The sequence below is a fragment of the Grampus griseus genome (genome assembly GCF_964374135.1).
Source record: "Grampus griseus genome assembly, chromosome: 15".
In the NCBI taxonomy this organism is placed as follows: Eukaryota; Metazoa; Chordata; class Mammalia; order Artiodactyla; family Delphinidae; genus Grampus; species Grampus griseus.
Window position 1 is genome coordinate 59,453,052 of NC_139009.1, and position 27,972 is coordinate 59,481,023.

Sequence of the window (27,972 nt, forward strand, 5' to 3'; positions counted from 1 at the left end):
GCGGCCTCTCAATCTTTCTTCCAAGCCCCTTTCTGAGTCAAAGGAAGGGAAATCCGGGTCTGGCCTCTCCAGGCGCTGTCCAAGGAGAAGCTCGACTCACGAGAACACTAGGATCCTCATAAAGTGCTTGGGACTCGGAGGGCCCAGGGGCCCCACTGCTCAGCTTCAAAACCCAGCTCGGCTTCCAGCCGCCCTCACCTCCGCCCTTCCCCTCTCCCCAGCCCGGCGAAGCGGAACTGGGACCCGGGAAAACCTCTTCGGGGCCGGGAGTGGGGTGGGGGAGACAGGGAGATTTTCACCTTCTATCTCAGTCTGAGATACCCCGTGTGAAGGCCTCAGAGCCGCAGGGGACCTGGGCGTTTGCAGCCTACCACAGTCTCGGCCTCACTCGACCCTCTCGGCTCCCGGACCCGGCTATCCGTCTGCAAATCTGTCTTCTCACCCCGGGGAGTGCGGGTCATTCCCTCAGTACCCTTGCTTCACTGTCTCGGGCTCTTTTTACCACAGTCTTGGCCTTGCCCTGCAAGGAGCGCCGGGAAGGGCCTGCGATCTGTGCTCCTGAGTGTGGGCAGAGGTATGAGCCTGGAGGCAAGGGCGGCCACTGAACCCCAGGCCTGAGCCCCAGCCCCAGCCCCCCACCCCGCCAAGCGCCCGAGCAAGGCCAACTTCCTGTTTTCTGCTCGGTCTCGTAAGTGTCGCCTTCCTGGAACACTTGGGTTATTGATCCCGCTGAAAGAGCCGGCGTGCGGAGACAGCGCTTCCCTGGGGATGAAGGGAGTGGGGAGGGAGTAGGCTGGTGGTTGGGGGAGGGAGTTGATACAATTCAGGAGAGGATGTAGGGCCTCCCCGGCCTCCCTCTGCCGGGCTGAGTGTGGGGCTAGACAAGGGTGGGGGAGCAGGGCCAACGAACCCCCATCCCTAGGCGCAGCTCCCTCGCGCACCGCTGGGAGTCGGAGAACCCCGACTCGAGACCAATCAGCAGGGAGGGGTGGAGCTGCCGGACGGGGGCGGGGCCGGAGGAAGAGGAGGCGGGCGGGGGGCGCAGGGGGGCGCGGGGGGCACGGGGGGCGAGGGGGCCGAGGGGGGCGGGGGGGCGGGGGGCGAGAGGGGCGGGGAGGAGCAGGCTTGGCCGGCCCAGGCTGGCCAGGCGGTGGCTAAGGCGAAGGTGGCGGCCGGCATGGGCGATGGGGGCGCCGAGTGCGACCGCGGCACCTCACGCCGGGAGTCGCGGAGCGGGCGCGGCGGGGACCGCGGCGGAGCGGAGGACTCGAGTGCTGATGCTTGCGGCCGCAGCCCAAAGGAGACTGCCGGGACCTCCGCCTCCAGCCCCGCGGGCTCCAGGGAGAGCGGCGCCGACAGCGACGGGCAGCCGGGGCTCGGAGAGGCAGACCACTGCCGCCGCATCCTGGTGCGAGGTAAGAGGACAGCTCGAAGCCCTGGCCCACCGGACGCCCCTCCCATCCCCTACTGGCGCCTCCGACCTTCCTGCATCCTCCACCTCCCAATTCATATATTCATTCAGACAGTCATCATTCAGTCATTCATTCAGCAAACATTGTTTTGAGCGTCTATTGTGTGCTGGACAGCGAGCTGAGTGCAGGGGACAAAGCGGCGCCCGGTACCGAAGAAATCCCCATTTCACCGCCTTAACGATTCTCAGCTTCCCAGGCCCATCCGGGCGGGTTACTGTGGCGGGGGCGGAGTTGTGAGTGCGGGATGCGGAGAGCCGAGTCCCCGCCCCGCGGCCCTCGCGGCGGGTGCGGAGAAAAGCGTCACGAGCGCTTTGCGGAATCGGGACGAAGGGGCATCAGCGTCCGGAACCGCGGGAGGAAGAGGCCAGGCTCCGCTCAGCAGCTGGGGCGCTCCCCGACCCCTGCCCAGCCCTGTTTCCCGTTCCCAGCCACGCAGACGCACCGGGCTGCTCCCGGGAGAGGGTGCCGGGACGCGGAGGGCGGCGTGCGCCCCGCTTGCCCGCCTGGGCTTCGCTTTCTCGGTTCCCACTTCCTCGCGGCGCCTGGGCGCAGCCGGCTCTCGGCGCGGCCTTCTCCCGGCCGGGCCTTTTGCGTCTCTCCCGTTCTCCCTCACCCTTCGCCCTCCTCTCTTCTTTCCTGGCCATTTCTCTCCGCCGAGCTCGCATTCCCTTCCTGCAAGCGTCCGAGTGCCCAGCTCTGCCTGGCTTCCTCGCCGCGAGGCTGAGGCTACCCCGGCCCCCAAAGACAGCCTCACGCGAAGCTCTAGGCTCGCCTTTAGCCGGACCCGGGCCTGGCCTAGCGAGATGGGAGAAGAAAGGGAATCCCAGAGTCTTGCCTTCAGCCCGTCCGTAGGCCGTGGTCGGAGCCTGAGGTCTGTTCCCCTATCATCCCGGAGTCCCAGGACCGGGAGACCCAGCGCCTAGAAGAGGCCATTCGAGAGTAACGGCTGCCCCGGCCTCCTCCTCCAACTCGCTCCCGGCTTCCTCCCTCTGCCTTTTTCTTGCCCCTTCTTTTTGAGCACCTCTCCTGCAAGCCTAAGGGCCTAGAAAGAAATCAGCCAGAGCTGATTTCCTCGGCCACCGCCTAGGGAAGGGAAACCAGCCTGACTGACACTGGCTCGAGCTCGCTCCAGCGCTAGGACCCCGAGTTTGTCTGATCTGGGCTGGGCTGTGTGGGAGCTACCCACACGCAGACTGGGACACCTTGGCCTGGTCGGGCACAGCTGCTGGGTTTGGGTGGCTCTGGGCAAAGGGGCTAAGGTAGAGCATGGAGGCGGCCCAATGTGAAGTTGACTGATGACCATCTTGGACACAGACTCCGGGACCCTGGTCTTCAGAAAACACAGGAAACTCCAGGCCAGGTATGGTCACCCAGCACTGTTCTGGGTCAGGCTTGGGTCAAAGGACGGTATGGGGAGGTGGTCAAAGGACAGGGTATGGGGAGGTGGTCCCCACCCAACAGGGATTCCAACAGGTATGTGGACCTGTTGGGCACCTGGGATTAAATTCGATCTCATTCCATAGACTGTGGGATGTCCTGGGTACAAGGTGTTAGCAGCCAGCTTGGAGTTCCATTAAGGAAATCTGCAGGGCTTCCAGAAACAGAGAAATCAGCCCCTTAAGCCCACACTCCCAAATTTAGGACCTCAAGTCCCTGCAGGACACTCACCACCTCACACTCCATCTATGGGTAGTCATTTCCTTCTGCCTGGACAATTGTGAGTTCTGTGTCCCTACCATCCCTTCTGCTCTACTAACTCCACATGTAGGTCGAATAGATTTTGTGTATAGATGTCAATCAAATAAATCCTAGGTAAAAAAAAACATAATAACTCCTAGGTGTAGACTCACAAAAGGTAGGAGTAAAAAATTACCCTCCAAGAGACCACCCAGTCTAGGAGCAATCCACAGCCAGGAAGAGATGGACCCCCTACTGTATGTGGGGCAGCTTGTGTGCATTGGCAGGTGTACTTCTACAAATGCGTGTAGGCAATACAGCAGCGCCATTACACTTATACAGCATAATGGAAATAGAGCACAGAGGAGGTATTTATGCACCTAAAAGAAATAAAAGGTAAACAGGGCCCTCCTAAATCCCTCTGTCCTTTCCATTTAATGACAAGGAGGTTATTACAGGCCTGAGATACCAAGGACCTCATTTACCGCTAATCCCGCCTAGCCAGGGTCACCTGTGTCACTCCAGCCCCACTGGGCCCAGGGCAGAGGCTCTGACAGATGAAAGGCCCTGCACTGGTGAAGGGAAGTCTGCAGCGTCTTGGCCCCTGGCTGAATGTCCCTCCAGTAAGCTCTAAGCGAAGAGTACATTTTACCCTTGACTTCCAAGGACACATCCTCCCAAAGTACCCTTGGAGGAAACCATAAAAAGGGGGGAGGTAGGCGGTTAGCATCTCAGCTGTCAGGTTGCTGGTGGGGTGAAGATTCTGGGAAAGAGCCCCACTCTCTCTGGGTCTTTCTTTCTGTCTCTTTTCCACTCAGCACTTGCTCCCTTGAGGGCTCTACCCCAGGGTAGCAGATCTGCTGGGGGAGTCCCAAGGTGCAGGGGAAGAAGAGGAAAGCCTGGTGCTGGAATTAAGCGAAGTTGGTTTGCAATACAGGCCTTACTACAGCCCTTTGAACTTGAACTAGTGTCTTTGCCTCTCCGTGCCCCAGTTTCCTCATCTGTACAAAGAAAGCATAGTGCTTCCCTACAAGGGCTATGCTAAGGGTCAGAGATGGTGTCTATAAAACTGCAACCAACCGACAGGATCTCCATAAATATTCCATTGAATGAAAGGGGAGAGAACTCAGGAGACTCAAACTGCTTCAGGCAGTGGGCCTACTTCCTCAGAGGCCTCCCCAACTGCACCCCCTGGGCCCAGAGGCTGTGTTAAGTGTTGGGAGGTGAACGGCCAAGGGGTCAAGGACCGGCTAATGAAAGGAGGCCCAGTGCCACCTTGCAGACCACGCAGTGCGGCCCCCCGCATCCCCTTTGAGGAACCCTCGCTCCACCAATCACTCACGTTTCCCTGCCTCTGCAAAATGTGGGTCAGGGAGCCAGGGAGGCTGACCTTGCTGCATCCCCTGCCTCAAAATGGAGGCTGCTTCGTGCCACACATGGGCACAAACAAGGCCACTGGGATGACAGACGTACACACAACAGGCACCCCACACACCCCACCGGGGACACAGCTAGGCTTCCACAGGGACCTTAGAGCCGCCTAGGCTGCCCCACACCTCTGCTTGCACAGCCCGTTGACTGATGAGGGGAAGGGGTGGGAGATCCTTTTGTTTTATGTTTGGAAAGGACAAGAAGGGGTGGGAGATCCTTTTGTCTTATGTTTGGAAAGGACAAGGCGCGGGCAGGAAGCAGATGGAAGGAGAGCCATGGCTCTAAGTTAGCTGCAGCCTTGGGTGATATGGCTTTTTCCGTTGAGCCGGGATCCCTGCAATCAGAAGAGGTGGGACAACTCTCCCCCCAAAACTCCCAAACCCCACAGTCTACGCACACTCAGATGCACCTACGTGATTCGCAAGTTAATCGAGTCGAATTCAACAACCCCTCTGGCTAGAGCCGGAAATGGCTGCCTGCCAGCGTCACCCCACCCAGCAGATGTTATGAACAATGCCTAGCGCTGGTCCCAGCTCACCCAAAGCGTCCCTCTGACCTGCCAGTCTCAAAACCCCAATCAGGCCTCACCAACTCTGTGCTGCCACCTTGGCCTGAGTGGAGCAGGATTTAGAGGCTGCCGGCCGGGCACTCCCGCACCTTGAGGCCTGCGGCACTCCGGGCCTGGCTCAGCACCCCTCTGTCTGGGAGCAGGGAGACAGGAAAACTGTGGAATCCTTTGACTGAGTGAATGGCTACCCCCTCACCCCATAGCACCAACACCCACTAGCGGAAATGCTTTCATCTGGGAGCCTGATGTATGTGACCAGTGGCTGGGGATGTGGGAGGACACAGGAAGTCCAGGGCCTCTGGCTGTGGCTGAACAATTCCCTCTGTGGATGTGGGTTTGGGGCAGGGGGTCATTGAATTTAGTGGTGTTGCAGCCCCCTGAGAATCCGAGTGCAGTGATGGACCCGCGCTGCAGAAATGCATGGGTCAAAACACAGCACAATGGTGTACACCAGGCAGGGCACTGGACGGATGCTGCAGACATGTCTGAGGACGCTGGGCAAGGGGCCAAGCCTTCCGGGGCTTGAGCTAGTATCGACCCATGGGAACAGACAACCCCCTTCTGCAGCCAGGGCTGGGCTCAGCGTTGACCAGCATCACCTCCCTTTCTACTTGAATTTACAGCAGCCCCTGGACCTAGGAGGACTCCGCCCAGACCGATCAGTCCTCCCCCGGCAGGTTGTGGCAGCTCCACAAGGGCACACCTGCCATCTTCCTGATGGCGTGTTTTGGCAGTGGAGTCGGTGAGGCAGAGTGTTGTATTGGAAGGAGCACTGGATTGCGAGTCCCAGCACCTGGGCCCTCCAGACACCGGACCTCGGGACTATAGCCTCAGTATAAGTCTGCTAAGAGAGGCGATAACCCAGGACCAGCCCGCCAGGCAGTGGTTAAAAGGTTTAAATGATTCATGCAGGGGATTGCATTTTGGGGTTTTTGGTTTTAGTTTTAGTTTGGGGGCTTGTGGCAGGTATTAGGTTTCTTTTATATTTTCCTGGGATTGTATTTGTTTTATGTTTATGCCTTGTTTTTGGCAGAAGGACCCGCATTCTCGGGTGGGTCTGTGCTGGGCCCTTTCATTTTTGCTCTTTATTTTTCTCCTTTATATCCATGCCCCCACCCCACCCCCAACACACACAAGCAGAAGCAGACCTGCAGCCAAACGCATCGTCTTGTTGGTGTGTCTCGCGTGCACCGTTTCATTTTCAGGGAACTGTGCAGGGCGTTTGGCGGCTCCTTGTGTTCTCAGCTCTTGCTGCCGCCCTGGGTGGGCTCTTGAACTCGGGTGCCGGTGGACCCGCTGCCGCATCCCGCGCGCGCGCGCGCGCGCACACACGCACACCTGAAAGGTCTGAGCTCCCAGGTGGCCCACAGGTGACCCAGCCGGGCAGGGAGGGTGGGACTGCATGTGGGTACTCGGAACTGGAGGGGAGGGAACGGACTGCAGCAGCGTGTGTCCCTGGGCCTTTGTACGGTGACACCAAACAGATTGGGTCTCCGCACACTGTGCACCCCCCGTGGCGACAGAGGGCTTCTAAGGCTCCTGTTGGCCCTACGCTCTTTCCTCAGTTATGCCGGACTCAAGGCTGGGGCCGTAGTAAACAACGCGAGCTCCCTCTCAGTTCGCAGTTTCTTTGATTTGTACTTTAAGTGGGCGTGGGGCCGGCGGGGGCGGGATAGAGAAAAGCATGTGAATTTTGCCTTTTATTTCCTGTTTGCTTAATATAAACTAAAGATCGGCTTGACTCTCCTCGGAAAGCGGGTAGCGGATTGCTCTCCGTGCATCCGCGGAGTTGCGTACCCCAGTTTGAACATCTCTGACAGAGGACGCCGAGGCAGAGTAGGCCTGCCCAGGGATCCCGGGACCAGGGCTGGTCAGTGCGCTTGGTTTGCCCCCCACCCCGCGCCCATCCAGGAGGGAGGTTGGAGGGTCTCGGCTAGGGGTGCCGGGGTGGCAGTGGACACTACGGAAAGAGGTGGCAGTGCCAGGACCGAATCTGGCCTACAAAGCCGGGGAGTGGGCGGACCCGGAAAAGCCAGGGCTTCGAGCGCGGCCGGGGGATGGGGGCGACCGTGGGATGCTGCTTGCCACCCCTCCCCCCAGGCCTAGTAAAATCCCCCGAACCAACTCTCCCACGTTCTCCCATGATCTCCCCCTTTGCTTGCTAGTTGATTCATTCCACAAACATTAATGAGTACCTACTACGTGCCAGACCGACCCGGTGGGGCTGCTGGTGCCCAGCTTACCAACCGAGAGACTGCCTCGCAAGCGGGGACTTGCCGGGGTCCTGACCCGCCCCGGCGGCGGGGCCCGGGTGGCGAGGGAGCGATGTCGGCGCTAAACTCAAGGGAAGCGGGCGCCGGAGCCCGGTTCCCTTGATGCCCCGCGGGGACCACGTAGGAGGTAGTCACCGCCCTCGCCAAACCCACGCGATCTCCCCAGACGCGTTCCGTACACATACAGGAGGCACTCAGTAAATATTTGCCGAACGAATGAGAGGAGGCGAAACCATCCACATCTCGTGTTTCACGAGGTAGGAGGCCGCAACGCCCCTCCCTGGGAAGAACATCTGTTGTGAAATGACCTCCTTATTTTTTGACGTTACAAAGTCGTTCCTTACATGAAATGGTGATGATGCCAGAGCGCAGAATAAGTGTTAAAATATAAAGTTGACGACGCCATGTTTCTGTAATTTCGTGCAATCCTCAACTTGGGAACCACTGAAATGCAAAACCTGAAAAAGTTCAAATATGGTTTGTTTTACTGGTTCCTTGGATCCCCAGGGCCGGGGAGGCCCCCTAGAGGAGCAGGAGGCCGAGGGAAGCACAGGGCCGAAAGGGCGGTAGTGAGTCTCCCGGCTCTCTGCAGCTGCTTAGGGTGAGGTTCCACCCGCAAAGCCAACCAGGTAAATAACTAGCTAAATCCGCGCTCCTCCTCCCCGCCCAATTCACACGTCCCCAGTCCTCTGTTGGAGCTTGAAATAACCGGGTATTTAAAGTCACAGTTTGTTCTGTGTTTTGCTTGTCCCGCCGCCCACGGCGGAGCTGCGGGGAGCCAGGGCGCGGCGGGTGGAGGACCCCCCCCCCGCGAGGAATGTAAAGGCCACGCTCCCGATGTAGACAGGAAGATAGAGAAATTAAATTCAAAAAGTAATACGTACTCAAGGTAAAAACAAACAAACCGAAGTGGTAGAAGCCAGCGTACCCAGTTTCAGATTTCCTCGCTCTCCTATACAGACAGTAGCGAAAGCAGAGTCATATTACATAAGCTGTCTTGCGATTTACCATTTAAAAAAAAATACAGTCCGCAGGGATCATCTCTTTGGCCCGTTTCACACAGTTCCGTGACTGTACAGTACTCCTCTGGTGGGGGAATGCCGGATTCTCCTATCCTCTGGGAGGACGTTCCTGTTATTTTTCCCTGGTACAGGGAAGCATTGTTTGTAAGTGTGAAAAAGTAGAACCAACCTAAATATCCATCAACAAGGGACTGGTTAAATTAAATTTTATTATATCTGCTTAATGCAGTACTATGCAGTGGTTAGAGCACTTCCAGATACAAAGATTTTTTGTTTGTTTGTTTTTTTGCGGTACGTGGGCCTCTCACTGTTGTGGCCTCTCCCGTTGCGGAGCACAGGCTCCGGACGCGCAGGCTCAGCGGCCATGGCTCACGGGCCTAGCCGCTCCGCGGCATGTGGGATCCTCCCAGACCGGGGCACGGTGTCGACTCTCAACCACTGCGCCACCAGGGAAGCCCTAGATACAAAGATATTTATTAAATAAAGTTTATCAAATAAAAAAATAGTTTACAAAAAATCTTACTTTTGTAATATATAACTTACATATTTATTATTTTTCAATTACTAGGGAAGGTTTGGGAGATTGCGAAATGAGCTCTCAATGCCCGGGTCTTTGTGCCCTTGAGTGTTTCCAAAGGATAAATTCCTAGCAGTGGAATTGCTGCTTCAAAAGGTTTACACGCACTAAAAATTTTTTTAATGTGTTTCCTTTAATTTTAAAATAGTAACTATTTCATTTGATTCAAATATCAAAAAGTTGTTTTAAGCACACAGTGAATAATCTCTCTCCCATCCGTGTCCCCCATCCTTCAGTTCCCACCTGGCTCAAAGGCAGCCATTATTTACTGCTTTCCACTATGTTCTTCGAAATAATTTCAATGCTTATGCAAGTCAGTGCAGCTATATTACCTTTTTTCCTTTTGTTTTTTACTCATATGGTGACATCTCTATATATTTTTCTGCACCTTGTTATTTTCACTTACCAGTGTATCTTGGGATGTTAAGAACTTCTTGTTAGTTTTTTTACAGATGCATAGTATTCCATTTATAGAGACTGGATGGACCATAATGTATATTATATAACCCGTGCCTTAATGGCAGGCATTTAGCTTTTTTCTTATCTTCTGTTATTACATACAATGCTGCAATAAATCAGCTTGTTTCTTGGTCATTTCCATGTGTGTGAGTATATCTGTCAGAGAAGTTCCTGAAAGTAGGTTACTGGGTCAAAGAGTATCTTATTTGTAATTTAAAAGACAGTGCCCAGGAGCCCTCCATAAGATGGTACCCACCCACTGCCCAGCAACGCCTGAAAGTGCTTGTATCCCCAAATCTTGCTATCACAGTTCACACTTTGTATCTCGATAGATGTTAAGTTGTTCTTCCAGGGGAAAAAAATGTTTAGCAATTTATACCCCCGCCTTTGCCCTTTCCCCATATTGGACATTGTATATCTTACATACCTTTGCTAAGAGGTACCTCACCGACATTTTAATTTTTATTTCTTTGATTATTAGTGAAGTTGAGCATTTTTTCATTTTTATTGGCCAGTTGTATTTCTTCTGCTATCTATTAATTCATTTCATTTGACCATTTTAATTTTCAAATATTCCTTTCCTTACTGATTTGTAGAAATTCTGTATTATGGACGGTAGCTCATTGCTTTCAATATATGTTGCAATTGTTTTTTTAGTTTATAAATTGTTCTCTAATTTTGTTTCTGATGTCTTGTTTTCTGAAATACAAAATATCTTTCTAATTACAAAACCAATCTGTGCTGTTTTGCTGTATCATGTAAAAATGGAAAGTTCTTCATTTCCTCCACATAATACACTTCTACTCCCAATATGCAATCTCCCAAACTTTCCCTAGTAATTGGAAAACATAAATGTCAATTATATATTACAAAAGTGAGAGTTTTGGCAAACTGCTTTTCTTCATTTAATAAACATCTTTCTGTCTAGAACTGCCTCATTATTTTTAACAGCTGCATAGTACTACATTATGCAGATATAATAAACTTTTATTTAACCAGTCCCTTGTTGATGGATATTTACGTTGGTTCTAGTTTTTCACACTTACAAACAATGCTTCAGTGAACATCTTTGTATCCTAATTTGAACAGATTTTTTTTAAAGTCTCATGAGACAATGTGAAAAATATGTAAACAGGTGAGACATTTTATTAAGAAATGGTTGTTAATGTTTCTAATTGTGACAATAGTATTGTGATTGCTTTTTTAAAGGAGTCTTTAGAGATACGTATAAAAATGTTTCTGGATGAAATGATATGATGTCTGGGACTTGCTTAAAATTACAGGGATATAGAAGGAATAGGACTATTCCTGAGTTTATAATTGTTGAAGTTGAGGGATAGGTATATCAGAATTCATTATACTATTCTCTCTCATTTTGTATGTTTGAAATTTCTCATGATAAAAATTTTAAAATTATAAACATCATTTCACATATGTCTGGTATGCATATAATTACAGGATAAAGTCCTAGAAGTGAAATTTTAAAATACAAGTATATATGCTTAAAACTGTGATTGTTATTTCTAAATGCCAAGAATGTACAAATTTATACTCGCAGAAATTGCATATAAATGCGCCATTCCTCCACATCCTCCCAGCCCAGGATATGCTCCATCTTTTAGAGTAAAATCTTTTCAAGTGAAAAAAAATCTTATTTTATTTGGCGTTTTTAATTACTAGTGAGGTTAAACATATTTTCATATACTTATTTTTCATTTTTATTTCCTCTTCTGTGAATTTTTCATTCATATACTTAGCCATTTCTCTATTGGTTTGCTCATTGTTTTCTTATAGTAGTAAACATTATTTATACATATTTATATATCAATATATGTTATATAAATATACTTATGTAAACATATATATGTAGCGTATGTAAACATACAAACATATACATATTTTAAAATATTTTATAAAAGGGAAATGATCCCTTTTTCTGTGACGTGTTGCAAACATCCCCAGATCTTTTTCTTTTTCTTTTTTTTTTGACTTTGCTGTGAGTTGGAGGGTTTTCTGAACTCAAATTTAAACGTTAATCACATCTCATGGTCATTTCCTTTTGGACTTCTACATTTTAGTTCTCAACTAGAAAATTCTTCTCCAACAAAAGGTAACAATATTATATATATTATATATAATGTATATGTTATATATATTTATAATACAATACTCTTAAATTTTGTTACAAAAAATTCAGTATACATTACAATTTTTGAGTTTATAATTTATCTTTTATTTTTCTTTCTAATGTCTCTTCATTTTTGAAGTACAAAATACCCATTTTTAAAATTTTTTATTTTATATTGGAGTATAGTTGATTAACAATGTGTTAGTTTCAGGTGTTCAGCAAAGTGATTCAGTTATACACATACACGTATCTATTCTTCTTCAAATTATTTTCCCCTTTAGGTTGTTACATAATATTGAGCAGATATTAGGGAGTTTGAGATTGACACGTACACACTGCTATATTTAAAATGGATAACCAACAAGCACCTACTGTATAGCACAGGGAACTCTGCTCAGTATTGTGTATAAGATCCTTTTAATTACAAACCCAATCCATGCTGAAATCATGTGAAAGTTGAAAATTTTTCATTTCCCTCACACGATACACTTCCACTCCCAAGACGTAACCTCCCAAACTTTCCCTAGTAATTGAAAAACATAATTATGTACGTTATATATTACAAAAGTGGGATATTTTTGCACACTGCTAAAATAGTCTCTTCACAGACTGTGATAGTCTTGGCAACAAACCAAATAATAAAGAAGTGCATAAAGTAAGATGGGAGAGGGGCTTCCCTGGTGGCGCAGTGGTTGGGAGTCCGCCTGCCGATGCAGGGGACACGGGTTCGTGCCCCGGTCCGGGAAGATCCCACATGCGGCAAAGAGGCTAGGCCCGTGAGCCATGGCCGCTGAGCCTGCGCGTCCGGAGCCTGTGTTCCGCAACGGGAGAGGCCACAACAGTGAGAGGCCCGCGTACCAAAAAAAAAAAAGTAAAATGGGAGAAATCTCTCCCAGACCAGCTCCCACTCCACAGAGCAAACAGGAAAGAGAGGTGTTCAACCTGCCAGACTTAATTCTATGTAGGTACAAGCACGCACACACACAAAGTTTAGTTTTCCCTTTTGTTCTTTATAAAACTGGGTTTGTACACATGTACTTGTTGTTTTCACGTAGCAGGATTTAATGGACATCCGTTCAGGTCAGTGTATGGAGATGTACCTCATTCTTGTTAATGTCAATATAACAGCCAAAGGCAAGACTATACTGTGACTTTATCAACAGTATTCCTGTTGATAAACATTCAGCTTTTTCCTTTTTTTTTTTTTTGTCCTCTTACAAACTGCTACAAACAATGAGTCTATCTTTATGAAAGTATACCAATATTTCTCAGGGGTAGAAACCTCTATAAAATTTCTGAAACAAAGAAACTATGCATTTTTTAATTTAGCTAGGCATTGTGAAATGACCCTCCAAGAAAAACTTATTTTGTATTAATTTGTATTCTCACCAATAGAGCTTGAAAAAACCTATTTTCCCTCACCTTTGCCAGCACAACTTTCCCAGCCTGATAAATAAAATATGGTATCTGAAAAAAAAAATTATCTCATTGCTGTTCTAACTTTCATTTTCTCTAAGTCCCTCTGAGCTTGAGTATTTTTTCATATATTTTAGCCATTAGTATTTCTTCTCCTCTGAATAACCCTTTCGTTGAATTTGTTAAGTTTCCCACTGGACTGCTTGACTTTATTTATTAGACTATAGAGGCTGTGTGTGTACTAGACATTAAGACTGTTATGCATGTACCATTAACATTTTCTCCCAATCCGTCACGTGTCTTTTAACTGTCGCTCATCCTGCAGAAGCTTTTATTTCTAGGTACTCAAATCTGCCATTTATTTTTTTAAATTCTTCAGAGTTTTTATTCCATTTTTAGAGCTTTGTTTTTTACATCTCAAGTTTTAATCCATCTTGTGTATATTTTTGCATGCAGTGTGAGATAAATTACTTTATTCCAGATAATGAGCTAATCATCCAAAAGCCAGGTCTTTAATAATCTCATCTTTCCTCCAACTAACTTGAAATATCTTGATAATATACCAATTCCTCATATAGGCATGGATTTCCTTCATAACTCTTGTGTCATCATCGTACCATTTTAGTTGCTGTAGATATGTAATATATTTTGCTGTAATGGTAATACAGGTATTCTCTCCTCATTCTTTACATTTTTTCTCCACTATTCTTCCATTTTTAATTTTCCCAATAAACTTGAGAATGAATTTTTTATAAGGAATTTTTATAGTGATCACATTATGTTTGTTAAGGCAGGAAGGACCTTGTCACACTTAAAAATCAGCACAGGACTTCCCTGGTGGCACAGTGGTTAAGAATCCGCCTGCCAATGCTGGGGACACGGGTTCGATCCCTGGTCTGGGAAGGTCCCACATGCCACGGAGCAACTAAGCCCGTGCGCCACAACTACTGAGCCTGTGCTCTAGAGCCCATGAGCCACAACTAGTGAGCCCGTGTGCCACAACTACTGGAACCCATGCACCTAGAGCCCGTGCTCCGCAACAAGAGAAGCCACTGCAATGAGAAGCCTGCGCTTCTCAAAGAGTAGCCCCGCTCCTTGCAAATAGAGAAAGCTCGTGCACATCAACGAAGACCCAATGCAGCCAAAAAAAAAAAAAAAAAAATCAGCATGTTAACAGCTTATCATGCAAAGGAACTACCTGGGTGCTACCTGGATGAAGTCAGGTAGGACTTTGAGGGGGTCTATTGGGAGAGGTAGGTGGAGAGGGTAATTTTTGGTCCTGGAGGTCAAGAGCATTAGCTATCTGTTATCAAGCAGGGGTCATCACCTCTCCCATGGCAAAGACTCTTTGGATGGAACTCACTCTCCCCTCTACCCCTAGGGCTCACCTCTCTTTGAGGAGATCTGAAAGACAGCAAAACTCAGCCTTCATTCCAGTTAGACTTACACAATTCACCCTAACAAGACCCTACCCACAAAGAAGCTCTGCAGTTAAGCTGCCCCTCCTTCCCGGTGCTTCCCCCGCAACCCCACCTAGAAAAGGAACAATTCCGGAAAGGGGGCTCTGTCAGTAGGATGGACTAGATTTTGCTGCAGAGACAACCCAAAACTTCAGAGGTTTAACAAAACACAAGTATATTTCTAACTCACTTGATAAGTCCATCACAAGTGGGCAGGGGCTGGTCTTGGTACTCAGAAACCCAAGCTTCAGCTTGGCTCCCGCCTCTATGACTATCACAGTAGGGCGAAGGCGGCGTGCCAAATCACGAGCCAGCTTTTGACGTGTTCTCCTGAAAGTGACTGCATCCTTTCCTCTTGACTAAAACAAATTATATGGCCACATCTGATTGCAAAGGACAGAAAATCAGTGCAACCCTACCACGTGCCTGGAAGGAGTTGAAAACACTGGCGAACAGCATTCATGGCTTATACATTAACTTGACTTTGATGAGTGGCCTTCTGTGCCACTCCTGGCTAAAATAGCAAATAAAAAAAACACACACTATGACTCTTTTTTTTTTTTTTTTGTCTGCCTCGGGTCTTCATTGCTGCACTCGTGTTTTCTCTAGTTGTGGTGAGCGGGGGCTACTCTTCGTTGCGGTGCTCAGGCTCTAGGTGCACGTGCTTCGGTAGTGGCAGCACACAGGCTCAGTAGTTGTGGCTCGTAAGCTCTAGAGCACAGGCTCAGTAGTTGTGGCATACCGGCTTATTTGCTTCGCAACATTTGGGATCTTCCCCGACCAGGGATCAAACCCGCATCCCCTGCATTGGCAGGTGGATTCTTAACCACTGCGCCACCAGGGAAGTCCCACACACTATGACTCTTGTATGTTAGCTATTTGGAGAGGGTCAGTAATATCCCCTTATCTTGTTTTATTTTCTTCACAGCATTTATCAGTACCTTTCATATTCGTTTTTAAATTTATTATCTGTCTTTCTCCCTTACACAAGGTCTATGGGAACAGGGACCTTGTCACTTTTGCTCATTTCTATATCCTCAGACCTGAGAATACTATTTGGCACATAGCAGGCACTTCTTAAATTTATGTTGAATGGTTGAATAGACACAGTTGTTTTATTTACATAAATGGGGTAGTACTACTTACTTTCTTTCACTTAATGTCAGTTCATATAGATATTGCCTCATTCTTTTACATTGCTACATGACATTTTATAAAATATGAAATGGTATAAATGTACCACAGTTTGTTCAGCCATTTCCCTTACAGGGAACACTCAGGATGCTTTCGAATTTTCAACATTTTGAACAATGCTTCAGCAAACATTCTTATATATACCTTGGAGCACGTGAGCCTGTGCTTTTCTGGATAAATACCTACTAAACTAAAATTGCTGGGGCAGTAGTTGTGTGCATCTTTAAACTTGACAAATGCAGCCTTAAACGTTGCGACAATTTATGGTTCTACCAGCAGTGAATGGGAGTGTGGATTCCCCAACAGCGCATCATTGCTTTATTAATCATCTGCTAATGTCTTTCCAACCTTAAGGGAGATAAATGATTATCCATTGTTGCTTGAACTTGCATTATCCTGATTACTGTGAAGCTGTGCTCATTTTTTCATATATTTATTGGCCATTTGGATATCTTTTCTGTGAATGGCTCACATAAATTACTTGACCATTTTTGCTGCTAGACTATTGCCCTTTTTAAAAAAATTGTGTATTCATAATTGCATTTTATATATCTGGATATTATTTCCTTGCCTTTTAAAAAAAGATTTTCTTCAATTCTGTCTTTCATATTTTATCTTGGTTTTGGTGCCTTTGTCATACAAAAGTTTTTAGCTTTAATGTAGTCAAATACATCCTTTATTTTTCCTTTACAGTCCAGGTTTGCATTTTGCTCGGAAAGCTCTTCCCAAGCTTAGGATTCTGAAAATAGCCTCCTATATTTTCTTTTAATCCCTTTATCATATTATAGTCTATGATTTGCTCTCTAATCCATTTGAAACATTGTTCTTTATGGCGTGAGATGTGAAGTTAACCTGATTTTATTCCAAACGGATAATTTATGGTCATCAATCTACTTAACTCCACTGATAGACTAGACCAACCTGTCCCCATATAGAATGTTCCCTTTATCATAAACTCTGTCACTATATGTACATGGCTCTATTGTGTATTCCTTATTCCATTTTGTTTCCCAATATTCAGTTATTTGAATACCAACTTTACTATTTCTATTATACCCATGTTTCATTTATTTACTTAATATTTTAGCATAATATATTTTAAAACGAAATACCTACTTTAGCTTCATGCTAAGCATGTAAAATCATAGATTTAAATTTTTTCTAGTAAACCCTAAAATAAGTGCATATCTTTTGAAATGACAAAGGTTAATTTATGTACCATTCTAAATCATCTTACAAACCACAAGTGAAATGCAAAGGCATTTGGGGAAACACTATTGTATTCTTTCCACTAATGGATTTGTCAGTTTCTGTGACAAAGCATCGTTCTAGCTTCATGGCATGTTTTGTTGTTGTTGTTGTTAATGTTTTATTTTGAAATAGCTGGAGAATCACAGGAAGTTGCAAAAATGGTAGGGAAATCCCATGTATCTACAACCTAGCTTCTCACAATGGTCACATCCTATATAACTAAAATAATGATCAAAATCTGGAAATTGACATTAGTACAATGTAGTTAACTAGACCACTGACCTTCTTCAGAGTTCACCCATTTTTTGGGTGCACTTTTTTCTTTGTATATAGTACTATAGTACTATGCACTTTTTTCTTTGTATATAGTACTATAGTACTATGCACTTTTTTCTTTGTATATAGTACTATAGTACTATGCACTTTTTTCTTTGTATATAGTACTATAGTACTATGCACTTTTTTCTTCGTATGTAGTACTATGACATTTTATCACAGTTATAGATCCATATAACCACCACCCCAATCAAGATACAGAAACTGTTCTGTCACCACCAGGAAACCCCTATATAGTCACAGCCTCCCTTCCCTAACCCCTGGCAAGCACAGATCTGTTCTCCACTTCCGGAACTTTGTCATTTTGATAATGTAATATACATGGAATCATACAGTACGTAATCTGAAGGACTGCCTTGGCTTTTTTCACTCAGTATAATTTCCCTGGAGATGTATCCAATTTGTTGTGTCTATCAATAGTGATTGTGGTCCCACGGTTTGTTTATCCATTCACCTGTTGAGGGACATCTGGATTGTTTCCATTTGGGAGCTACCACAAATAACGCTACTATGAACAACTCCCTGTAGATTTTGATGTGAACCTAAGATTTCGTTTCTCTGGGATAGATGCCCAGGAATGAGGTCACGGGGTGGTTAATATAGGTTAAACTACCAGGTCAGTTTCCAGAGTGGCTGCACCATTTTACATTCCCACCAGCAAGGAATGAGAGACCTCGTTTCTTGGCATCCTCACCAGCCTATTGGCACCCCTTTTTTTTTAATTGAGATGCAATTCACGTAACATAAAACTTGACTTTTTTTTTTTTTTTTTTTGGCTGTGTTGGGTCTTCGTTGCTGCATGCAGGCTTTCTCCCGTTGCGGCGAGCGGGGGCTACTCTTCGCTGTGGTGTGTGGGCTTCTCATTGCAGTGGCTTCTCTTGTTGCAGAGCACGGGCTCTAGGCACGCGGGCTTCAGTAGTTGTGGTGCACAGGCTTCAGTGGTTGTGGTGCACGGGCTTTGTTGCTCCGTGGCATGTGGGATCTTCCCGGACCAGGGCTTGAACCCCTGTCTCCTGCATTGGCAGGCAGATTCTTAACCACTGCGCCACCAGGGAAGCCCCTCAGTCTTTTAATTTTTGCTACTCTGATACGTATTTCTCCTGGTTTTCATTTGTTTTCCCGTAATGGCTAGTGATGTTGAACATTCTTTCATGTGCTGATTTGTAAGGCCTGTTTGGATATCTGGGGACTGGTCTGAGGTGCCTTTGTTCCATGCTCCTGCCTCTCCTGGCCCTGAGGAGGAGGGCTGCCCTTGTCTGCTCCCCAAGGCAGGAATGCTCCTCTTAGCTCCTCTACAAAGAGGAAAGGAGGGGGCGCTATATGGTTTGACCTCAGTGGTCAGGAGCACAGGCTCAGAGCTTCAGGTGGGCTCCAGGAGGCTTACCCGGAAGAGGATATGAAGCTTCCAGCACCACGTATGATACCCCTCACCCTGTCTCCTGTTCACACCACCCCCCAAGACACTTTTAATAAAATCAGTGCCTGTGGAGCTGGGCTCACTTGAGTGTTGTGAGGAAAGTTCTGAGACTGGTTTCACAGTTGTAGACAGTATAACCTGTGCAAAGGGGACCCAGTCACAATGGGATCACAAATATTATGCCACTATTTTAAAATGTAGAAAGTATCGGGGTGAGGGGAAGCTTGAGTTGTCCCCAAAGGCCTACGGTTCTACCAAGCCTCCAAGGGCAGGGCGCCCTTCCGTGTGCTGTGCTCTGCCCAGCGCCCTGGCAAGACTAGCCCAGTGGTGGGGGAGGGCAGCCTCTGGGCCATGACTCTGTCCCCCACCCAAGCTCACCTTCTCCCCGAAGGTTGACTGAGAACACGAAGGTGCTCGAACCTCTGAGATCGGGGGCAGGACCTTCGAGCTAGGAGCCCATGAAGAGCTGAAGTGCACCCTGGAGGAGTGAACATTAACTGGCCCTAGCAGGAGGCAGGAAGAACCGGTCTCATAAAATACACTGAGGGACTTGGAGGGAGAGGTCTCAGGTTCACCCTCTAGAGTAGGGATTCTGAAAGTAGGCTTTACAGTCCTGTGGCTCAGAAGCAGCCTCTTAACAAACAGCACATCCCAAATGCAATTCCTTTCCTACATCTTCCAGGGCAATGATGAACACGTTCAGAAGATTCCATTTTCTACCCATGACAAAAGTTTTCTTCACTATAACCTATCAATTGAATCACTAAGGATTACTAAAAGAGGGTATTCATCAAGTAAAATGAGGGTGTTTCTAGACCTTATTAAACACTGTCAGTATGAACTTGGGTAAGTGACTTAAAATTTGTTCCTCCATTTCCCCATCTGTAAAGTGGGGATAATAACAGTTCCAACTTCACTGAGACATGGGCAAAGTTTAAGTGCTTAAAACGGTGCCTGGCCCAGAGCAAGCATTGCAGAGATGTCAGCTATTGTTATGAGTGGCCACAGCCACTTAACGCTTCTGACCGCATTGCAAACTTCCACTGTGCATGCCCCCTGGAGATGGGCAGAGTTCCTGCAAGCTTGGAGGTTTGCTTTGTTACCTGTGCTTGGTAACAAGTGCTGCCTTGAGTTGGTAAGTTTCCCAGTGACACTCACCTTCCTGTGTAACAGTAAATTACTCTTAGTTTAGCTTTATCGTTATTAACAGCACGTGTTGGGAGAGGTTTGGTAAATCCTACAGAATATGATGCTGCATATTTCCACACTTTAATTTTTGACATAAAACTTTTCTAATAACTAGATTTCAAGCCATCAGTGTATGTGGTTCAGACGTGGATCATCTTTGCCCCTATACTGAAAGCTGATGTGTGTATATATATATAAAACCCCCCACCCCAAGAAAATTTGCTTTTGCTGAGTTCTTTCAGTGGGACTATATGGTGAATGTGGGCTACAGATTTTTCAACCTTTCCTAAGTAGGCTCGCAGGGGACACGGGTTCGTGCCCCGGTCCGGGAAGATCCCACGTGCCGCGGAGCGGCTGGGCCCGTGAGCCATGGCCGCTGAGCCTGCGCGTCCGGAGCCTGTGCTCCGCAATGGGAGAGGCCACAATAGTGAGAGGCCCGCGTACCGCAAAAATAAATAAATAAAAAATATTAGAAACCCCATGCATGGAGGGCATCGGACCAGGGCCCAGGAGGGTGGCCCTGCTGAACAGAACTAGGCACACGAGGAGTGGCAGAAGTTCCCCCTCTCAAAGGCACCCCAGAAGCTTGATACAGTGGCAATGGTCCTCGGGCTCCTCTTGGGGATCCCAGCTCTACCCCACACCAGCAAGCCTCTTCATGGACCCCAGGAGGGTCTGTGGACAGAGACTGCACCCATACACACTAGACACACACACACACACACACACACAAACAGGGCTTAAGACCTGGCTCTGGACATTTCCTCTGGTAGGCCTTACCTGATTGATCATATCCAATTCTAATCCATCTTTTCCTCTGCACCTGAGGACTTGGTATTTCTCTTTCCATTTTTTTCTTATTCTGCTAAGGGAAGACAATCCTGACTGGGTCAGACTGAGTCCTTTCTGACCAGGCTATGATGATAGACCTGACATTTGTGCTGAGGCCCATTCGCATACATACATTAGATACAACATACTGCATTGGGTGATTAAGGAGGTAAGGCCCAGAGAGGGTAAACAACTTATCAGAGGTCACACAGCCAGGCCCAGACATGAGGAGCTCCCCATCAGATTATGCTGCCTCTCATTAAGATCCTCATTGGGGGCTTAAATCCTTAACTAGTGAACTAACTTGCCTCTTTTCATGACCCCTGCAGATGCCAAAGGAACCATCCGGGAAATTGTCCTGCCCAAGGGCCTGGACCTGGACCGGCCCAAGCGGAGCCGCACATCCTTCACAGCTGAGCAGCTGTACCGCCTGGAGATGGAGTTCCAGCGCTGCCAGTATGTGGTGGGCCGTGAGCGCACTGAGCTGGCCCATCAGCTGAACCTCTCGGAGACCCAGGTAAAAGGGCAGGGCCAGGCCACTCCATCCCTGCCCTGGCAGCCCGGGGAAGTCCTTGGGGTGTGAGGCCTGTGGGCTGCTGCTTGGAGACCCAGCTTTGGAGTTCAGACATGTACTAGGGAAGGGCTAAAAGTTACAGATAAACCGGAGAAAATAAATATAGTGCTGACGAGAGAAAGTTGGTATATGCCAACAGGGTGTGGGTGAGGGAGTCGGGGTGGGGGGGGGCTTCTGAATGTATCAGGTGCTACTTCCAGTGGAGTACGGGAATGGGAGGAAGGGTCATTCAAGTTGCCAGGGGGTGTCTGTTGGTGCAGGAGGGAGCCTGCAGGAAGGCATAGTGAGGGGTGGGCTTGCTGGGAGCAAAGATTCAGCGGCGAGATGAGGCATTACAAAATTGGGCTTGGGACCTCTCATTTCCCCATTCTGGGCCTTTTCCCATCCTCCCTTCATCCCAGTGTGCCTCTAAACCTCCTGTTGGAGAGAAGGGGTCTGAATGCCCCCTTCACCCAGGAAGGGCTTAGCACATAGCACTGAGCACCTACTCTATGTGAATGGAGGTATTTCAAGCTGGTAATAGAGCTAAATAATAATAATAGTAATAGTACTACTAATAGTATTGGGTTGGCCAATAAGTTCGTTCAGTTTCTCCATAACATCTTAGGGAAAAACCTGAACGAAATTTTTGGCCAACCCAAAAATACTTCCCCAGTACTTACTGTGCTAAGGCGCTGTTCTAAGTTAGTTGTTAGTTTCCTAACCCCTCCCAACAACCCTATGATGTAGCTACCAATATTATCCCATTTTACAGATCAGGAGAGGTTCTGCCCAAGGTCATATAACGACTAAGTTCCAGAAGTAGGATTTAGACAAGCAGCCCGGCCTCTTTATGCTGCCTGTAAACTGGGTAACCACCCTGGAGCTTGTCAAAAAAGACTTAGACACTCTAAGTCCAGCTACAGGTAAACAGCGAGGGAGGTCAGTCAATAAATGTATGGAAAGGGCCAAACCAGGACACATGAAGGGAAGGGGAGAGGAAGGAGAGGAGAAGGAAGCAGACAGTCTGGGGAAAGCCGCCAGAGGATCTGTGAGGCTCTCCGAGCACCGCCCGCTGCCGCCCTGGCCCTGGCCTTGGTACCGCCGTCCCGCGGCAGTGAGGTCAGGATCATGGGCAGCTGGGAGCAGCTGCTGTCCTGCAGGCCGGGGCATCTCCGCCTGGACTGTTTTCCTCCACCTGCCCCTGTAGAGCCCCAAACAACCCGGCAAATGGCCTGGGGCAGCTGGGCCCTCCGTCCAGCTGAGTCACTGGGGCTGGAAACCAGGCTGTGTTCAGGGGGCCTGCAGTGGCCAGGCGGGGCCAGAGCTCCGGGTGGGGAGTCAGGGAGACCCCCTCAGACCCTGAGGTCTAGGCACAGAGTCACCCCTCCTCTTTGCCCTAATTTCCCTCTGCGTTGCCTAGCTTTACCCCCAAACTCTCCCCTGAAACTTTCTTTCCAAGGGCACCTCAGATGCCCAGGCCAGAAGCTCCTTCTCAGTGCTCATCCTTCCCCTGCCCTGCCTGCAGTACAGGCTACATTTATCTGCCCTTGAAGGTCAAGGCCAAGCCCCTTCTCCCCCAGGAAGCCTTCCCTAAGCCTTCTTGACTTTGCTGCAAGACCTATTCCACATGGCTTGACCTGTGAAAGTGTGGGGGAGTGTGTGTGTGTGTGTGTGTGTGTGTGTGTGATGTGGTGGGCACCAACCAGTATGCACTTCCTAAAAGCAAGAATGTATTTGAAAGCCATATCTGCTCTTCAGGCCTCCCTGGGGAGCCCAGCACACAGCTGGGCACAACCCTCCTTCTTCTTTCCCCAGTTCTGGGGTTTTTCAGATAATTTACAGTGTAACTAACACTTACTGAGAGCTTCTGTGCACCAAGCACTGTTCTAAGTGCTAGGTGTGTTCTAACTGGTTTAGTCTTCACCACAGCCTCGTGGGATAGGTGTGCAGTTTTTCTTCTGACACCACTTCCCACATTAAATGTGTGGTGTTCTCCCACACCAAGAGCAACCAATTCTCCAATACCAGCTGGGTTTTCAGCAATGCAACTCCATTCAGTTCTGACCCTAACTCCTGGAGTTAACACAGACACTACAGGTTAAGGGCTCAGCCTCATGGGACAGTCCCACATCAGATGCCAGTAGCAAGTCCCAGGGCCACCCATACTTCTGACCAGCTACAAATAGGGGGGTTCCCACATCCCCCTCCTTAGGCTTGATAATTTCCTAGAATGACTCACAGAACCCAGGAAAACACTTCTCACTGTATTTACTTTTATGGATTTATTATAAAGAATACAACTCAGAAACAGGCAGATGGAAGAGATGCATAGAGCCAGGTAGAATGGGGAGAGTTCATGGAGCGATCCTCATCGTTCAAGAGACTTTATAACCCAGTCTCCAGCCTCCTCTGCTCCCTGGAGGGGTGGGGCTGAAAGTTCCAACCCTCTAGTCACAGGTCTGGTCTTTCTGCCACCAACCCCCATTCTGAAACTAGGGGTCCACTCTGAGTCACCTCATTAGCATAAACTCAGGTGTGCTCAGAAGGAACTGGTTATGGATGACAAAAAGCTCTGGGCCAAGAACCAGGTACAAAGACCAGGTGTATTTTTTTCAGTACACCAGAATGGCTTTTTATTATTTTTACGTTAAAGAGAAGGAAACTGAGGCACACAGAAATTAAATCACATGCTCAAAATGTAAAGCAGGCACATTCATTAGCTCTTCTAATCTTTATAAAAAGATGACTTTCAGGGCTTCCCTGGTGATCCAGTGATTAAGACTCCGCACTTCCGGGCTTCCCCGGTGGCACAGCGGTTGAGAGTCCGCCTGCCGATGCAGGGGACACGGGTTCGTGCCCCGGTCCGGGAAGATCCCACATGCCGTGGAGTGGCTGGACCCGTGAGCCATGGCCACTGAGCCTGCGCGTCCGGAGCCTGTGCTCCGCAGCGGGAGAGGCCACAGCAGTGAGAGGCCCGCGTACCGCAAAAACAAAAACAAAAAAACTCCGCACTTCCAACGCAGGGGGTGCAGGGAACTAAGATCCCACATGCCATGTGGCATGGCCAAAAAATTAAAAAAAAAAAAAAAAGATGACTTTATGGGTAATATTATCCCCATTTCAGAAAGCTGAGCCTCAGAGAGGCTAATTAACTTGCCCAAGTTTATATGGCTAGAATTTTGTGGAATTCTCAGTATATTCACCCATACTTTGGGGTGAGTATATTATTGAATGCCTGCTATGTACCAGGTGCTGTTCTAGGCATGCCCTCCCCTCTCTGTTACACCCAGAGCTGCAGCAGGACTGGACGGGTAGGAGATCACTGGTGAAATCTTCCCTCATCATTGGTGGCACCCCTGTTACTGCCACTCCCTTTGTACCTACTTGCCCTCCGTTTGCTGGGAGCGGTCAGTGCCAGTCTCCACTACATCCTCAGATTCCTGAGGCAAGGAGCCATGACTTCTGAGTCTGTCCTCTCCCTCTAGTTCAGAAGTAGGAACAGAGAAAGTGAGCAGTAAACAATACCTCACACTGAGTGTGGGCCAGGCTAAGCCCTCTACAGGGATTGCCTATTTGATCCCTGCCACAGCCCAGGTTTTTTGTTTTGTTTTGTTTTTTGGCTGCGTTGGGTCTTCATTGCTGCACAGCTCTTCTTTGCGGTGCGCGGACTTCTCATTGCGGTGGCTTCTCTTGTTGTGGAACACGGGCTGTAAGCGCACAGGCTTCAGTAGATTGTGGCTCACGGGCTCAGTATTTGTGGCTCGCAGGCTCAGTAGTTGTGGCACACAGGCTTAGTTGCTCCGTGGCATGTGGGATCTTCCCAGTCCAGGGCTCGAACCCGTGTCCCCTGCATTGGCAGGCGGATTCTTAACCACTGTGCCACCAGGGAAGTCCAGCCCAGGTATCTTTATCCTCATTGTAGAGATGAGAAACTGAGACTCAGGGGTTCTTGGGGGTGGTGCCTGGCCTGAGGTAGGCGCTAGCCTGGCCGAGAACCCAGGAGGCTTCTCAGCAGGGGAAAGGATTGCAGTGACACGCAGAGCCACGGTCCCCACGGATCTGGTGGGGCCACTTCCTGGAGCAATCAAATTCCAGAGTGACTACTAGTCACTTCCTTCAGCCAGACTTGGTTGAATCTTCCTCGGCCATCCCTTACCCATAACACCTTCAAATGTCACCTCTTCAGAGGTGCTGTGTTTGCCACCCCACCGATAAGATAGTCACCTCCCCGCCTCTCCCCTCCTTATTGTGCCTCCAAAGTGGCAGCCCACACACTGTTATCTGTGCATGCCAAGTTAAGTACAGAAATGGAGAACAAGTGTTTAGACATACACATAGCAATTTTTCTAGTAACTCATTTTAATTGTATTTTACAAAAGTATTGGTCCACGACAGATTGGAAACTTAAATAAAAAGTGGTTCCTCACCACGAATAGTTTGAGAGACGCTGCTCAAAGCACTTATTGCCACCCGACAGCCACGCCTGTTTGTTTTTATTGGTTGTTTATCTTCTATCTCCCCCTCTCCCGTGTGTCCACTCCACACGGCAAGGATTTGCTCTGCTTCGTGCACTGCTGATTCCGCCCGCTTAGAAGAGCGCCTGGCACAGAGTGGGCACTCAGTACCTATCTGCTGAATGATGAGTGAGTGAGTGAATGCAGCAATCAACCTCAAGTAGATCCCGGAACTCCCTGGTCACTTTCAGTTATTGAAACTCAGTCCAATCCCGTTTAAAACACCCAACTCACATCTGTTTCAAATCTTTTCTTCCCTCCCCCTTCGCCCACTCAGAACAGGCCTGACTCACTGCTGGAGGGACCTGCAGGGGAAGAGCCCCTCCCATCACAGCCGCTAGAAGGGAGTGTGCTCTGTCTGAACCACCTGTCACCCTCGCCCACCAGCAACCTCCCCCAGGGTAGGAGGGCAAGGAGAGTGGCACCTTCTGGCCTGAAGAGCCTCATGGCTAGAGGTCTTTGCTAGAGGGGCAGTTGCTCCCACAGGTGGCATGTCAGGCATGGCCCCAGGCAGCCTTAGCTCTGCGCTCACCCTGCCCAGGCCAGCCTCCTCTTCTCCACCTCTCCTTCACCCGGGACTACATGAGTTGCAGCTTCCCTTATGTCCTCTGAGGTTGGAGGGAAACAGCGGGTCTCCCCATGCTTTTCTTTCTGGGCCCTCCACTCCGTGGTCCCTCCTGGTCCTGCTGGCACAGACTACCCAGCCAGCTGCCAGCCTCTGGGCCAGAGGCAGGACCAGCCTCTGTGCTCCTGGGGACACGGGTCTGGGTGCTGCAGTGATTGACAGGTTTTCCAGCTGAGGAGAAACTGTCAGTCTCTCCTTCTCTCAGACATTTCCAGGCCCTGCAAGTGATTCAGGACCCAAAACCTGCTTCCTGGGGGGGAGCACCCTGTCCTTCCCAGAGAAGGGAGAAAATCCCATCACTGTCAGGGGGCCCGCAGAACTGACCACTGAACTCCTCCCCAACCCCCAGCCTTCCTTTCCTTCTACAGACTAGGATGGGGTTGGAGTGCTGGGTGCTGGGTGCTGGGTGCCGGGTGCCGGGTGCCGGGTGCTGGCAGAGGGCAAGTTCTCCTCCTCTCAAAGGCCTTGAAAAAGGTCTCTTCCCTTTAGTTGGTGGCTTCATTTAGGATGTCCCCAGCTTTGGGTGTGTGGCCATTGGAAGTGTCCCTCACCATCCTGACACATCTTCTTACACTTGGTATCACGTTGAGAAGCGCTTATAGGTGATGGGGTGGGAGGGAACTGCTGAGAGTTTCAAACAGGGGGATGGCCAGATGGGCTAGGGAGCTCCCTTCAGAGGCAGCATGGGGGCCGAGACAGGAGGAGGGGGGTGGCTAAGAGTGGAAGGAGTGCGGGCCAAGAGGGGAACTCATCTGTGCCCTCCCACCTCCACCCTCCAGCTGCCGATCCACCCCTCCATCCTAGGGTCAGCATAGCAGTGGAGGGGTGCCCATGATTTGGGGGGCCAGTGTCTCTTATCAGTTCCCCCAGTCAGCCTGATTGTGGGAAGATCTTAATGACAGTCTGATTACTCTTCTTTCCTCTCTCACTGCACCCCTGCTCCCCCCTCCCCACTCCCCTGCCCCTTCCTTTGCTCGCCCCCACCCCACCCCCCGCCACCACTTTGCTCTGCCTGTCCCCTCTCCCTCGCTGACACCCCTCCCCTTGCTCCACCCCAAGGTGAAGGTCTGGTTCCAGAACCGCCGCACCAAGCAGAAGAAAGACCAGAGCAGAGACCTGGAGAAGCGGGCGTCCTCCTCGGCCTCCAAGGCCTTCGCCACCCCCGACATCCTGCGGCTGCTGGAGCAGGGCCGGCTGCTGTCCCCGCCCAGCGCCCCCAGCCTTCTGACGCTGACCCCCGGCCCGCCGCGCCTGCCTGCCAGCCACAGGGGCGCCTCCTTGGGTGACCCCAGGAACTCGTCCCCGCACCTCACCCCGCTGACCTCAGCCTCAGCGTCGCCCCCGCTGCCGCCCCCTCCGCCAGCCCTCTGCTTCTGCACCGCCCCACTCCTGGACCTGCCTGCTGGCTACGAACTGGGCTCCTCGGCCTTCGAGCCCTACAGCCGGCTGGACGGGAGGGTAGGCAGCCCCGGCGGCGGCAAGAAGGCCAGCGCTTAAGTCTCCACCCCCCGTGTGACACTGGGTCCCCAAGCACAGCACCACCCTGGCCTCCTGGGCCCAGAGACGAGAAGGGGCAG

The 27,972-nt window shown here is 49.3% G+C and overlaps 1 protein-coding gene across 1 annotated transcript; it reads left to right on the forward strand.

Moving 5' to 3' along the window:
* Positions 1-1,177: 1,177 nt before the first annotated feature.
* VAX2 (ventral anterior homeobox 2) lies at positions 1,178-27,892 on the forward strand (the record flags this gene model as incomplete). The annotated part of the gene is made up of 3 exons (XM_082672039.1): positions 1,178-1,415; positions 21,030-21,217; positions 27,455-27,892. 3 exons carry the CDS (start codon positions 1,178-1,180, stop codon positions 27,890-27,892), a joined length of 864 nt encoding a protein of 287 aa, XP_082528165.1.
* Positions 27,893-27,972: the final 80 nt, after the last annotated feature.